The sequence below is a fragment of the Cetorhinus maximus genome, chromosome 5 (genome assembly GCF_964194155.1).
Source record: "Cetorhinus maximus chromosome 5, sCetMax3.hap1.1, whole genome shotgun sequence".
In the NCBI taxonomy this organism is placed as follows: domain Eukaryota; kingdom Metazoa; phylum Chordata; class Chondrichthyes; order Lamniformes; family Cetorhinidae; genus Cetorhinus; species Cetorhinus maximus.
The window spans coordinates 51,760,141-51,776,600 of NC_135883.1; the positions used below are offsets into that span (position 1 = coordinate 51,760,141).

The 16,460-nt window shown below is 39.2% G+C and overlaps 1 protein-coding gene across 1 annotated transcript in view; it reads left to right on the forward strand.

Moving 5' to 3' along the window:
* The window catches only part of LOC144680645 (regulating synaptic membrane exocytosis protein 1-like), a 704,348-nt gene extending 693,204 nt beyond the window's left edge, over positions 1-11,144 (forward strand). The window contains exons 27-28 of the mRNA XM_078541863.1: positions 3,461-3,600; positions 8,846-11,144. Coding sequence (XP_078397989.1) covers positions 3,461-3,600; positions 8,846-9,064 — 359 coding nt within the window. The 3' untranslated portion in view covers positions 9,065-11,144. The remainder of the gene's footprint in view (positions 1-3,460; positions 3,601-8,845) is intronic.
* Positions 11,145-16,460: the final 5,316 nt, after the last annotated feature.

Below are 16,460 nucleotides of genomic sequence, written 5' to 3' on the forward strand. Positions count from 1 at the left end.
TATTAACTCTTGGCGGAAGACACTTCCAGCAGATCACACATGATTAGAGCTGTTTGGGTTATCACAGTCTGCTCAATCATCACTGACTTTAAATTTAATCTATAAAATAAGATGCTTTCTCCTCCAAAGATCAGCCGTCCTCACAAGGTCATGTTGTACCTTTCATATATTGTTTTTCAAGCCTATCCTAATGTAATAAAGCCAAGCTGTTCCAGTACATCTGCAGCACTTACATCTACCTGACAATGTGGAAAATGCCCAGGTATGTCTTGTCCACAAAAAGCAGGACAGATCCAACCCAGCCAATTACCATCAGTCTACTCTCCATCATCGATGGAAGGGGTCATCAACAGTGCTATCAAATGGCACTTACTCAGCAATAACCTGCTCACTGATGCTCAGTTTGAGTTTTACCAGAACCACTTGGGTTCCATATCTTATTAAAGCCTTGGTCCAAATATAAATAAAAGCTGAACTCCAGAGGTGAGGTGAGAGTAACCGTCCTTGATATTAAAGTATCAAGTATGGCATCATAACTTCATCACACAGACTGCAGAAATTCACGAAGATGACTCACCACCACCTTCTTGAAGGCAACACCATGAATGAAGAAATAAGATAAAGGTCAGTGGAATCCTTATTAAAATCCAGGATCTTTGTGTTTACAAACATTGGAGCAATGGTCAACAGCATAAATTTCGATCACAATTCATTAATGGTCCTGATCATTGTGAGAAGTGCTGATTTTGAATTATAAAGCTTTAAAACAGTGATATTGAGACTTGAAAATGGGAGTCCAGGGAGCTTTAGAGGCAGGGTCACACCTGCCATTGGAAGTTTATGGTCTGTGTCTGATTGATGTCTGGTGACAAGTGGAAGTGATGTTTTTCCTCACAGTGCACTCAAGCTGGGAATGGAAAGAAGATTGAACATTGTTGCTCACAGCGTTGCACTAATAGATTCTTGGATTATTTCCAGTTCCATTGCCCAGGTGGCAGAGTGTTTCTCCCACCTGATCTTTCAAATCAATAGAACAAAAATGAGGTGGGGTCTACAACAAATTTGCTCCAAAAGATTGCCATTTAGGTACTGTTCTCTTTGGAACAGATGGCATTACCCCTTTATTTTAAGGGGCGAGGTGGTGGCATAGTGGTATTGTCACTGACTGTCCAGAGACCTGGGGTACCTGGGTTCAAATCTCACCACAGCAGATGGTGGAATTTGAATTTTTTTAATAATCTGGAATTCAAAGTCTGATGACGACCATAAAACCATTGCCAATTGTCTAAAACCCCATCTAGTTCACTAATGTCCTTTAGGGAAGGAAATCTGTCATCCTACATGTGGTCTGGCCTACATGGGACTCCAGACCCACAGCAATGTGGTTGACTCTTAAATGGTTTCCTGAACAAGGGCAATTAGGGATGGGCAATAAATGCTGGCCCAGCCAGCGAAGCCCACATCCCACGAATGAATAAAATAAAATTGAAAATATGATTTTTCAACTGACTGGAAATTTTCCAATTTCAAATGACCCAGAACAAACTACTTAAAAATGCAAGGCAATTCCAAGGTGAAGGTGAAAACAAACAAAACTAAGGAGAGTGTAAAGTGAGAAAGATTTCCTATAATTCAGACACCAATCAAAACCTGTCACTGTTTGAGGAACATCCATTAAAATGCAAAGCGCTGGAATTGAAATAATGGCTGCCACAGACATACCCACCCAAAACCCCTTGGAAATGCACATTGGGTGAAGTATTTCAGGCCAGGCTGCAGACACTGCAGAGAGACTTTGCAAGAAAGTTTGCAGCAGAGGCAACAAGCTGAAAGCTGGGATTTCTCCCTCTCTCTCTTTTGGAACAAATGTATTACTCAGTTCAGAAGTCAACACTACTAGAAATCTACCAGTGAACCGAGATCTTGTAATAATAACATCTTTTACATCTGACTGCACCCAAGAAAGCAGCCAATCCAAATCAGCTGCAACATTTAAGAATTTATGCCTCAAGGACAATCAAAGGACAATTAACTAGCTATTCTTTTAACTTTTTTATTAGATTCTAACTTCCCTTATTTCTGATACCTATGTGTGTGGTGTGCATGTGTGCACCCAAATGATGAAGAAGGCTGAATGCTTCATGTCACATTTTATAATTTTTTCTTGGGTTTAGTGGTTAATAAATTTGTTATTTGCCTCAAGCAGTTGTTTGATTGGCTTCTTATTGCTCACTGCATAAATAGCTAAATGCATTCTAATTTGTATTATGAAATCCATTCGTTCTATGTATTTGTGTGCTATGTAAGCTTGTAGTCTGTGGAGATTGAAACATTTAAGGCAGAGGATGTTACACATCTTGTTACATTTGTTCCTACCTAGTAACTAGAATGGGACCCTCTTGGAGTGTTGTGATAGGTCACCAGATCAGTTCGAGGAACAGTACTTCTGAGGGAGTCCGTTTTTAGTCAGCCAGAAAATGGCTCAGAGGTGAGGGACAAAAGAGAAAAGGGACAAAAACAAGTCCCAGTTAAGTTAAAAGAAAAGAACAGAGAAACTGGCTTCAAATTAACGAAATAGGTATGGCGAGCAGACTTTAATTGAGAAGCCTAGAAGATCCACAAACATTGATGACTCTGTGCTGTGGGCCGATGAGACAGAGCCTTTGGAGCAGTGGTGTTCTGCTTGGCATGGTCAAGGATCTGAAGCTGTGCTTGTAAGTTGATGCTTGAGTGTGCTCGGAAATCCAAGGGAATGTAATCTCCAAAGGTGAGGTTGAAACCCTGTGAGATGGACCATCATTGAAGCTATCTCAGCTGGAGTGATTTTTGAAGAGTATTCCAAGGTGAGATCTTTGAAGGTGAAGATTGAAAACCCTCGTGGGAAAGATGAAGTTTCAATGAGATTGGTTGCCTCACAATGTGACAAATGCCTGGCTGGGTTGTTGAGAAATCCATGGAATCAGGTTTGGTCGCATTTGGCATTATTGTGTAGTCTGGTGTGTCTGACCATAGTTTGCCTGTTTGTTCACATGTACCTCATACGTACCCTGAATATTTGAGCCTAAGATAGATATAGCAAATTGTTTTATCTTTTTGAACTTTTATAGTAAAGTTTATTTTTATTTGTTCAAAACCTTTTGAATCTTGTCACTTTATTCACTTAATAAGCATCTTAAACTTTATCTACTTTAAACAAAACATTATTGGTTCCTAACTTGATCATCCCCACAACCCAGGATCTGGCCAAGGATCGTAACATTTGGAAAAGGCATATCCTCATGAAAAAGAAACTTAAACTGAGGATGTTGAGTAAAGGGGGTGTTAGTTCATCCCTTCTCACCTGGACATAACAGGATCATGTCACTTTTGATGCAGTGCAAAGTAAATACTCCCAAAAAAAGGAGAACTTTGGTTTTTAAATGGGTCATTTCTTTTTTTTACATATTTCATCCTTTTACAGCTCCTTACGTCAAAGTGTATTTGCTGGAGAATGGTGTGTGCATAGCCAAAAAGAAGACAAAAATTGCACGGAAAACACTTGATCCACTCTATCAACAGTCATTACTGTTTGAAGAAAGCCCACAGGGTAAAGTCTTACAGGTCAGTTTATTGTTTGCATACTTTGGTGGTGGGCACCCCTTCATCTCTATCACATACACCTTCATCTCTATCACACACTCCTTCATCTCTATCACACACCCCTTTATCTCTATCACACACACACTCCTTTATCTCTATTACATAGTCCTTTATCTCTATTACACACTCCTTTATCTCTATTACACACTCCTTTAGTCTATTACCACACAGTGTTATGTTTATTTGAAAAGCCACAGTGGATCAGCCTTTGGTGCCTCCAATCCACAAAATCCAGACCTTTTCTCCCCAGTTGCTTATTATACTGTTAAAATATCCACATTATGTCATCACTGGATTTATACTCTTAAAGAACACAAGCAGCTGATTCCTGACAATATGTCCAACTGATGAGGAAATCTGATGGATTGATCACCAATCATTTATACACACCCAGGTAGATCTTTTAGAAAACACCCCTCTCAGAAGCAACTTCAAGGATTGATTAAGAAGGGGAAAATAGAGTACGAGAGTAAACTTGTGGGGAACATATAAACTGACTGTAAAAGTTTCTATAGGTATGTGAAGAGAAAAAGATTGGTGAAGATAAATATAGGTCCCTTACAGTCAGAAACAGGGGAATTTATAATGGGGAACAAAGAAATGGCAGACCAACTAAATACATACTTTGGTTCTGCCTTCACAAAGGAGGACACAAATAACATACCAGAAATGTTGGAGAACACAGGGTTTAGTGAGAGAGAGGAACTGAAAGAAATCAGTATTAGCAGGGAAATGGTGTTGGAGAAATTGATGGGATTGAAGGCCGATAAATCCCCAGGGCCTGATAATCTACAACCCAGGGTACTTAAGGAATACTTAAGGGCCCTAGAAATAGTGGATGCATTGGTGGTCATCTTCTGAGATTCTATAGACTCTGCAACAGTTCCCACAGATTAGAGGGTAGCTACTGTAACCCCACAATTTAAAAAAGGAGGTAGAGAGAAAACAGGGAATTATAGACCAGTGAGCCTGACCTCGGCAGTGGGGAAAATTCTAGAGTCGATTATAAAAGATTTAAAAGCTGAGCACTTGGAAAACAGTGGCAGAATCGGACAGAGTCAGCATGGATTTACGAAAGGGATATCATGCTTGACAAATCTACTGGAATTTTTTGAGGATGTAACTAGTAGAGTTGATGAGGGGGAGCCAGTGGATGTGGTTTATTTGGACTTTCAGAAGGCTTTCGACAAAGTCCCACATAAGAGATGAGCGTGTAAAATTAAAGTGCATGGGATTGTGGATAGTGTATTGAGATGGATAGAAAACTGGTTGGCAGACCAGAAACAAAGAGCCTATATTCCTATAAACGGGTCTTTTTCCAAATGTCAGGCAGTGACTAGTGGGGTACCACAGGGATCGGTGCTGGGACCCCAGCTATTCACAATATATATAATGATTTAGATGAGGGAACCAAATGTAATATCTCCAAATTTGCAGATGGCACAAAGCTGGGTGGGAGGGTGAGCTGTGAGGAGGATGCAGAGATGCTTCAGTATGATTTGGACAAGCTGAATGAGTGGGCAAATGCATAGCAGATGCAATATAATGTGGATAAATGTGAGGTTATCCACTTTGGTAGCAGGAAGAACAGGAAGGCGGATTATTATCTGAATGGCTATAAATTGAGAGAGGGGAATGTGCAACGAGACCTGGGTGTTCTCGTACACCAGTCGCTGAAGGTAAGCATGCAGGTGCAGCAGGCGGTAAAAAAGGCAAATGGCATGTTGGCCTTCATAGCCAGATGATTTGAGTACAGGAACAGGGATGCCTTGCCTTGCCTTACAGGGCCTTGGTGAGACCAACTGGTGTGCAGTATTGGTCTCCTAATCTGAGGAAGGTTGTTCTTGCTATAGAGGGAGCGCAGCGAAGATTTACCCGACTAATTCCTGGGGTGGCCGGACTGACATATGAGGAGAGATTGAGTTGGTTAGGATTATATTTGCTGGAGTTCAGAAGAATGCGGGGGGATCTGTAAATTAAACCTGTAAATTCTAACAGGACTAGGCAGGGTAGATGCAGGAAGGATGTTCCCGATGGTGGGGGAGTCCAGAACCAGGGGTCCCAGTCTGAGGATACGGGGTAGATCATTTAGGTCTGAGAAATTTCTTCACCCAGAGAGTGGTAAGCCTGTGGAATTCACTATCACAGAAAGTAGTTGAGGCCAAAGCATTGTATGTTTTCAAGAAGGAATTAGATATAGCTCTTGGGGCAAAGGGGATCAAGGGATATGGGGAGAAAGCAGGAGCAGGCTGTTGAGTTGGATGATCAGCCATGATCATTGTGAATGGCAGAGCAGGCTCGAAGGGCCGAATGGCCTACTGCTGCTCCTAATTTCTATGTTTCAGTATCCTACAAATCTTGTTAGTGGAGAGTAGGATTTAGTGAAATCAATCAGTTCTTCAGATTTCACTGTTTACGCTTCACAACATTGACGAATCAGCATTTCAGCAGTAATTAAAAGATAAAATACTGAAAAACTCAGTAGGTCTGGCAGCATCTGTGGAGAGAGAAACAGAGTTAACATAGCGAGTCCATATGACTTCTTCAGAGCTCATTAACTCTGTTTCTTTCTCCACAGATACTGTCAGACCTCCTGTGTTTTTCCAGCATTTTCTATTTTTATTTCAGAATTCCAGAATCCATAGTATTTTGCTTTTATTTTAGCAATTCAGCAGTGATTGTTCCATCAGCATTCCTGACTGCATTAGCAAACTAGATGCAGAAACAAGTATAAACCCCCCAGCGAGATTAAACTGACGATTGCATACTGCTTAAGTGCACCTCTATCATTTTTTGCATGGAGTATATTGGAGATCTTAGAGAAACTACAGTATTGCAATTATATGGAACCACTCATGTTGTGGCAGCTAGCCAAATTACTTCACAAAGAAATTACTACTTATAAACTGTTGTTTCATGGGTAAACATGGCAGATAACCTGTACACAGCCATGTTCAACAAAAAATTAGATAAGCGACCAGTTTTGTTTTTTGGTGGCATTGATATTTTTATGTTCACCTGAACAGTTTTAATATCACCTGCATTATTGCAGCATTCCCTCACTGAAGTGCCATATTCTGTTCAAGTGAGCCTTGAATCACAGAAGATCCGCAGGCACAAACTGAAGCCATAATTGAAATGTTGCAGATACAGTCAGACCTGCTGAGTTTCAATTATATTGCTGGCTTATATTGTACTGTATGAGAAGTTGAAATAAAAATAGAACATAACAAAAGCAATAATGATAACTTGCATTTATACAACACTTGTAACATATAAAAAATTACAAGGCATTTCATAATCATACCCTTCCAGTATCTTTCTTGCATTAAGGTACAAGCAAAATACTGCGGATGCTGGAAATCTAGAACAAAAACAAAAACACCTGGAAAAACTCAGCAGGTCTGACTGTATCTGCGAAGAGGGATACAGTTGATGTTTCGAGTCCGTATGACCCTTCATCAGAACTAAGACATATAGAAATGAGATGAAATATAAGCTGGTAGAAGGGGGTGGGACAGGAGAGCTCGATAGGGAGCCAGTGATAAGTGGAGGCCAAGAAGAGACTGCCAAAGACTTCATAGACAAAAGGACAAAGGGGTGTTGATGGTGGTGATATTATCTAAAGGATGTGCTAATGGGGACATTAAGGGAAGCAAGCTAGTGGCAGATTGTCCTAGTGTGGGTGGGGTGTGGGGAAGGGATCAAAATGGGCTAAAAGGTGGAGATGAAACAATAGATCGAAATAAATTTAAAATTAGGAGGGAAAAGAAAAAAATATAGTTGTAAAAAAATTATAAATTATTGGAAAAGGGGTGGGGGGGGATTGGAAAGGGGGTGAGGATGGAGGAGAGAGTTCATGATCTGAAATTGTTGAACTCAATATTAAGTCCAGAAGATTGTACAGTGCCTAGTCAGAAGTTGAGATGCTGTTCCTCAAGTTTGCGTTGAGCTTCGCATTGCAGCAAGCCAAGGACGGACGTGGTTCTGGGAGGGAGAAGAAGGTGTGAGGGCGGATGCTAGGGAGATGGGTCGGCCGCGGTTGAGGGCCCTGTCAACCACTGTGGGTGGAAAACCATGGTTAAGGAAGAAGGAAGACATGTCCGAGGTACTGTTTTGGAAAGTGGCATCATCAGAACAGATGCGACGGAGGCGAAAGAACTGAGAGTCCTTGCAGGAAGCAGGGTGTGAGGAGCTGTAGCCGAGGTAGCTGTGGGAGTCGGTAGGCTTGTAATGAATATTGGTGGACAGTCTATCATCAGAAATTGAGACTGAGAGGTCAAGGAAGGGAAGGGAAGTGGCAGTGACGCACCACGTGAAAATGATGGAGGGGTGGAAATTGGAAGCAAAATTAATAAATTTTTCCAGATCCAGATGAGAGCATGAAGCGGCACTGAAGCAGTCATCGAACCGGAGAAAGAGTTGTGGGAGGGGGGCCGGAATAGGACTGGAAAGAGACAGACATAACTGGGGCTCATGCGGGTACCCATAGCCACACCTTTTATTTGGAGGAAGAGAGACGAGTTTAAGGAGAAATTGTTCAGTGAGAGAACAAGTTCAGCCAGATGGAGGAGAGTAGTGGTGGATAGGGATTGTTCAGGTCTCTGTTCGAGGAAGAAGCGGAGAGCCCTCAGACCATTCTGGTGGGGGATGGAGGTGTAGAGGAAAACCAGGTACATTTCCATTTCTCTTTAAAAGACCCACCTTACATCTTCCTCCCACTGCCATTCACCCCTCTCTCTCAATCTCTGATTTCTTTAAGGCCCTGTTGCAGATGTAATCCTTAAGTAATCCTTTTCAACAAATTGTTTTTAAATGGTCAATATTTAGCTGCAATCCTCTTTTCAGTTGGACACTTTCAGTAATTTGAATGGGCTATGTAAGAAAAAGGCAAAGGTTTGGCATTCTTTAAAAAATGCTTCTGGGCCACTCTTTGCCTCGAGTCCCCAATGTCCCTTCGTATGCAGCTGTGGTTGTTACTTGCTAGCAGTAAATTAAACTACTTAAATTACATCCTTACTAAGCTAGTCATTGGAGTATTTGAAGCTGTTTCTGGCTTATTTATAATGATGGCAAGCTTTATGCACACCAGCAAAAATATAGGTCTGATATGATATATGATTACTGGAAAGTAATATGATTACTGGAAAGTTATTCAAGTATGTCTACTGCACAGAATCTTCTCACTTTCTTCATTCTTTTACAGGTGATAGTCTGGGGAGATTATGGCCGAATGGACCACAAATGTTTTATGGGAGTGGCACAGATCCTGTTGGAAGAGCTTGATCTATCCAGCATGGTGATTGGCTGGTACAAACTGTTTCCAACGTCTTCATTGGTGGACCCCACCTTGACTCCACTTACTCGCAGAGCTTCCCAATCATCTCTTGAGAGTTCGACTGGACCTCCCTGTGTTAGGTCATAGTGAACTGTTGGGAGATCACAAAACAGGACAAAAATCAGAAGCTGACCACAAATATGATCAATTCACTGCTGGAGCCAGACAATCACTCTTGTTTTGCCAATAGTACTGTTTCAAAAAATAATAGGGCTTCATAAATCCTAAAAAGTACATAGATATGTGTGTATGTATTTATGTATGTATGCTGGCATGAATCGGCAAACACGCACTATATTAAATACTGAATGGAAACTATCAGCGATAGTCACTGATTTTGTGTAAGAGGCTAAATGAATGAGACCAGTGCTCTGACCTAAAGAAGTTAAATATTTTCAAGTAGATAACAACAAACTGGAAAGATAATAAGACTCAGAAAAAATGGAATTGTTCATTAATGTTTCTGTAGAAACTATAAACAGTGTTACCTTACGGTGTTACATTTTCTCTGCACACACTTTGTCCACTGCTGTCTGTTGTACTGAAACCGAGCTAAACTTCTGCAACTGTTCCCCCACCCCGATGCTGGCAGACACCCTCCCTGTCGTTCCTTTATTAAAGGGTGCTGCATTACTTTGTGAGTCTCACAAAAGGTGTTCAACAGCTACAGACTTGTGCAGAAAGTGCGGAAAATGCCAGTGTCTGGATATCACTGACTCTCAAGTTAATAGCATCAAATTCATTGTGAGTTAACTACAGGAAAAAAACTCAAAAAATGTCAAATTTGAGCAGCACCCATTATATTTCTTAGCAAAGATTTTCAAATTGTTGTTTGCCATTTGCCACATAATTGCCATTGTTCTTCTCTTTGTAAAACAGGCACATGTTTGCATTATGAATTAATATTTTTTATGTTTTCTGATGTTTTGCATGAAAATAAAGTTTTGAAACTGCAATCAGTGCTGGGGACTGTTAAAAGCAGCTTCAGTCTTGACATTCTGCAGAGATTGTGGCACTAAGATGTTCCTTGTAATGCAATTCTCTTCCTATAATTACAAACAGTTGAGATAACTTCTGTATAAAATTGTATATTTGACTTCTCGAAGTGTTGATCAATAATGGATATGCTGTTTGAGCTGTACCTGGGAATTTTCCTGATCGCGTGTCACATGGCACTCTGATTTGCCCCAGATAGAGCATGATGCTAGTTGTTTGATAATTGCTGGAAATTACAGTTGAAGTTTCCTGCACACGTTAGTGTTTTTAACCTGACTTTAGTTTACATTATTTCGGAATTACTGCAAGCACAGTGCTTGATTTTTTTACAGTGAGATGTATTATTTTTTGAAAGAAAAGCAAACTTTCGATTTGCTTTTTTTAAAAAAAATCATTTTTCCTTAAGTCCCATTGGGCCTTGAAATCCCATGTGTATTTACGTCAATGCAGGTGGCGATTCTACTTCCTCCTCCACCTGCTCTCATGGGCCATTTTGATTTTTGGATCACTGATGTGGAGCAGCATGACTCTAGAACTGTTCAATTGCTGCATGCACGTTTTGTAGGAGGGGGGGGAAACAACACAGGAGTTAATTAATATGTGTGTTAGTTCCACATAGGCCAGCTTGTATGTTGCATGTACTTGTACAGTTTGCTTGTTATTAATATAAAGAAATAACTAAGAAATCAAAGCCATTAATTTATGTTAACAACATTTTTGCTGATTTGGACTAGGCTCAGGTCTGGTGATGAATGTCTATTGAAAGATTTTTTTGTACCCTCTCTTGAAAATAATTACTGATGTAGTACAGAAAAAGGGCCCTATTGATTTTGGTGTAAGTTCTTATTTGTTCTTACTAACAGATGTTACAAGCTTTGTGTATACACAAAAAATTGACTTCTAGGTATTCTGCCTGCACAGAGTGAATTGGCCAACCCTTTAATTTATCTGTTGTCCTACAGGGTGGATAAGATTGATTACTGCCTGACCTGCTGAGCAGGAAGAATTGAAGCAATGGTTTAATAAGGTCCTATTCCATTTATTGTGGCCAAATACAGCTGATTTGGATAGTACCTTCCCGCGGCAGTTGTCTGAACACACCCCTGTGCTTTTAAATGAATTTCAGACTCATACTATGTAAACATGTTTAATAAAATTTACTTTTCATGTCAGCTTTAGGTTTTTCTCTTTTTTTTTCATTAACCAAATTCTATTTGGAAAATCCACATAAGATCTAAAACAGGAAATAAGAGAAGCAAAGAGAGTGTATGAGAATACATTAGTGGATAATATACAAGGGAGCTCAAAAGTCTTTTATAATCATATAAGGGCAGTCGAAAGAAAGGCCAAAATGGAGATCTTCTTGTGGAGGCAGAGAGCATGGCTGAGATCCTAAATGAAAATTCTATATCTGGCTTCAGGAGAGAAGAGAATGCTACTAATGTCACAGTAAAGAAGGAGGCAGTAGTGATATTGGACAGGATGAAGTGGTTGTACCTAAAAGGTTGGCAATCCTCAAAATAGAAAGGTCAGCCGGTGCAGATAAGATGCATCCTAGAGATGGGGAGATGGTGGTAGAGTCAATGGACGAGTAATCCAAAGGCCCAGGGTAATGCCCTGGGGACATCAGTTCAAATAACATCATGGCAGCTGGTAGTATTAACTTATTAACTTCCAGCGACCACGGCTTTCTGCCAGCAACAGGGAGGCTGGAGGACAGCCCTCCCACCGAAAGGCCAATTGAGACACTTAAGTGGCCAATTAGAGGCCTCTTCTTCCCCTCCAGCATTATATTGATGAACGCAGAGGCCTACCTGCAGGGTCAAAACTCACGGGTCTTCAGAAAAAACAATAGCACATCGCAAAAATGCTTAACTCGTAGAGAAAAGCACTTTTTGCCAGACAATCAAAACTTTCACAAATCCCTTAAAGGTTGTTGGACTTTAATAACAAGAATTATAACATTGGGAAAAAAAGCTTAACTCTCCGAGATGAACACTTTTTTTGCCAGAAAGTGAAAACTTTTCACAATTGACACAAAATTCTTCAAACTTCATTAAGAAATTTAGGAATTGATGGTTCGGATGAATGAAGAAAAGCTGCAACTGCGGGGAATGTTAGAAATAGAGACATTACACTAGATCGACAGCAGAAATTAGTGGAGAGGTAGAATTTGATTGAAATGGAGAGATATGTACAACTAGAGAAGGAACAGAAGCTAAAAACAATGAATTTCATGGAAATGGGAGATTTTACAAATATGGGGAAAGCGAAATATCTGCAGATAAAGAAAATGCTAGAATTTACTCAATTGCTAGAATTTGATATTTTGCTAGATACACAGAGCCAGTTTTGCAGATAGAGAAGGCTATCGAGAAAATGAAGTTGTGGTGAATGCAGACAACCTGCAAATGTCTGGAATTTACTTACTTGCAAGAAATTGAGTACTTGCTCAATACAGAGAACCAGATTTGATAAAAAGGAGAGAAATGGAGAAGCAGAATGATGAATTTAACAATGAATATCTGGAAATTTGTAGATTGTTAGAAATGGTTAGTTAATGGTTATACGCCATGGAAACTCTTAGAGATGGAGAGATTTCTAGAAATGGAGAAACTTATACAGCCAGTGAATGAGCAGAAGAAACAGGGAATATCATGGAAATGGAGAATTGTATAATAATATATGGTGAATGAGAAATATCTGCAGATAGAGAAAATTCTAGAATTTGATCAATTGCTAGAAATTGACATCGTGCTAGATACAAAGAGTCCGCTTTGCAGAAATTGAAGGATATCAAAAAATTGAATTTGCGGTGAATGCATAGAACCTGCAAAGGTGCGGAATTTGATTACTTACAAAATATTGAGAACTTGCTAGCTACACAGAACCAGATTTGATGAAAAGGAAAGAAATGTTGAAACTGAAGGCTGAGTTGAACACTGAAAAGCACGAAAATTGTAGATTGCTAGAAATAGAGATATGAGTGTATATAGGCAGTAGAAATTTGTAGAGGTGGAGAGATTTCTAGAAATGGAGAAACTTATACAGCCTGCGAATGAGCAGAAGATACATACAGTGAATATCACCGAATTGGGAGATTTTGTAAATATGGGGAATGAAAAATATCTGCAGGGAGAGAATATGACAAAAGTTGAACACTTGTTAGAAATTGATATTTTGCAAGATACAGAAAGCCAGTTTTGCAGAATTTGTAGGATATGGAGAAATTGAAGTTTCGCTGAATGCGCAGAACCTGCCAATGTGCTGAATCTATCAAATTGCTGGATATTGAGAATTTGATTTATAGAGAGAACTAGATTATCTGATAAAGAGGGACATTGAGAAATCGAATGTGTAGGTGAATGAGGACTACCTGGAAATTTGGACATTGTTCAAAATGTAGACAGCCAGCAGAAATTAGGTGAGAAAGAGAAATTGACAGAAATGGAGAAACATGCGAATTCAGAGGTGGAGCAGAAGCTGCAAACAGCTATTATCATGGAAATGGGTGATTCTATGGGGAATGCAAAATACTTGCAGATGGTGAAAATGGCAGAAATTGCTCAATTGCCAGAAATGGTTATTTTGATAGATACAGAGAGTCTGTTTCACTGAAATTGAAGGATATCGAGAAATTGAAGTTGCGGTGAATGCAGATAAGCTGCAAATGTGTGGAATTTAATTGTTTGCAAGAAGTTGAGAACTTCCTAGGTATAGAGAACCAGATAAGATGAAATACAGAGAAATGGAGAAACTGAAAACTGAGTTGAGAAATGAGCAGTTGGATATTTGTAGATTGTTAGAAATAGAGCTATGCATGCATATAGGCAGTAGAAATTTGTAGAGATGGAGAGATTTCAAGAAAAGGAGAAACCGATACAGCCAACGAACGAGCAGAAGATACAAACAGTGAATATCATGGAATTGGGCAATTGCATAATTATGGGGAATGTGAAACATCTGCAGAGAGCGAAAATTCTAGAATTTGTTCAATTGCTAGAAACTGACATCTTGCTACATACAGAGAGTCCGCTTTGCAGAAATTGAAGGATATCGAATAATTGAAGTGGGGTTGAATGCAGAGAACTGGAATTTGCTTGCATGCAAGAAATTGAGAACTTGCTTGATACAGAAAACCAGATTTGATAAAAAAGGGAGAAATGGAGAAGCATACTGCTGAATTTAACAATGAATATCTGGAAATTTGTAGATTGTTAGACACAGAGAATGGTTACACGCAGTGGAAACTCTTAGAGATGGAGAGATTTCTAGAAATGGAGAAACTTATACAGCCAGCGAACGAGCAGAAGATACAAACAGTGAATATATAGGAATTGGGAGATGTTGTAAATATGGGGAATGATAAATATCTGCAGATAGAGAAAATGATAAAAGTTGATTACTTGCAAGAAATTGAGAACTTGCTATATACAGAGAGCCAGCTTTGCAGAAATTGAAGGATATGGAGAAATTGAAGTAGTGGTGAATGCGGAGAAGCTGGATTTGTGCTGAATCTAATTAATTGCTGGAAATTGAGGCTTTGATAGATAGAGAGACCGAGATTTGCTGAGAAAGAGTGAAATTTAGGAATTGACGGTTCGGATAAATGACGAAAAGCTGGAACTGTGGGGAATGTTAGAAATAGAGACATTACACTAGATCGACAGCAGAAATGAGTGGGGTGGTAGAATTTGATTGAAATGGAGAAATTTGTACAACCAGAGAAGGAACAGAAGCTAATAACAATGAATTTCATGGAAATGAGAGATTTTACAAATGTGGGGAAAGCGAAATATCTGCAGATAAAGATAACGGTAGAATTTACTCAATTGCTAGAAATTGATATTTTGCTAGATACACAGAGCCAGTTTGGCAGATAGAGAAGGGTATCAAGAAATTGAAGTTGTGGTGAATGCAGAGAACCTGCAAATGTCTGGAATTTACTTACTTGCAAGAAATTGAGTGCTTGCTGAATACGGAGAACCAGGTTTGATAAAAAGGAGAGAAATGGAGAAGCAGAATGATGAATTTAACAATGAATATCTGGAAATTTGTAGATTGTTAGAAATAGAGATGTTAATGGTTATACGCCGTGGAAACTCTTAGAGATGGAGAGATTTCTAGAAATGGTGATACTTATACAGCCAGTGAACGAGCAGAAGAAACAGGGAATATCATGGAAATGGAGAATTGTATAAAAATGGGGAATCAGAAATATCTGCAGATAGAGAAATTGCTAGAAATGGATCAGTTGCTAGAAATTGACATCTTGCTAGATACAGAGAACCAGATTTGAACAAAAGGGGGAGAAACGTAGATACTGAAGACTGAGTTGGAAAATGAACAGCTGGATGTTTGCAGATTGTTAGAAATAGAACTATTAATGTATGTGGGCAGCAGAAATTCGTTGTGATGGAGAGATTTCAAGAAATGGAGAAACCTATATAGCAGAAGCTACAAACAGTGAATATCATGGAATTGGGCAATTGTATAATTATGGCGAAGGAAAAATATCTGCAGATAGAGAAAATTCTAGAATTTGATCAATTGCTAGAAATTGACATCTTGCTAGATACAAAGAGACCACTTTACAGAAATTGAAGGATATCGAAAAATTGAATTTGCGGTGAATGCAGAGAGTGCGGAGTTTGATTACTTACAGGAAATTGAGAACTTGCTTAGCTACACAGAACCAGATTTGATGAAAAGGAAAAAATGTTGAAACTGAAGGCTGAGTTGAACAATGAAAAGCTCGAAATCTGTAGATTGCTGGAAATAGAGATATGAGTGTATATAGGCAGTAGAAATTTGTAGAGGTGGAGAGATACATACAGTGAATATCACCGAATTGGGAGATTTTGTAAATATGGGGAATGAAAAGTATCTGCAGGGAGAGAATATGACAATTTTGAACACTTGTTAGAAATTGAAGTTGTGGTGAATGCAGAGAACGTGCAAATGTCTGGAATTTACTTACTTGCAAGAAATGTGAGTACTTGCTCAATACAGAGATCCTGACTTGATAAAAAGGAGAGAAATGGAGAAGCAGAATGATGAACTTAACAATGAATATCTGGAAATTTGTAGTTTGTTAGAAATAGAGATGTTCATGGTTTTACACCGTGGAAACTCTTAGAGATTTCTAGAAATGGAGAAACTTATACAGCGAGAGAACGAGCAGAAGAAAGAGGGAATATCATGGAAGTGGAGAATTGTATAAAAATGGGGAATTAGAAATATCTGCAGATAGAGAAATTGATAGAAATTCATCAATTGCTAGAATTTGACATCTTGCTAGAAACAGAGAACCAGATTTGAACAAAAGAAACGTAGATATTGAAGACTGAGTAGGGAAATGAACAGCTGGATGTTTGCAGATTGTTAGAAATAGAACTATTAATGTAGATGGGCAGCAGCAATTCGTCGTGATGGAGAGATTTCATGAATTGTAGACAACTATACAGCCAGTGAACGAGCAGAACAT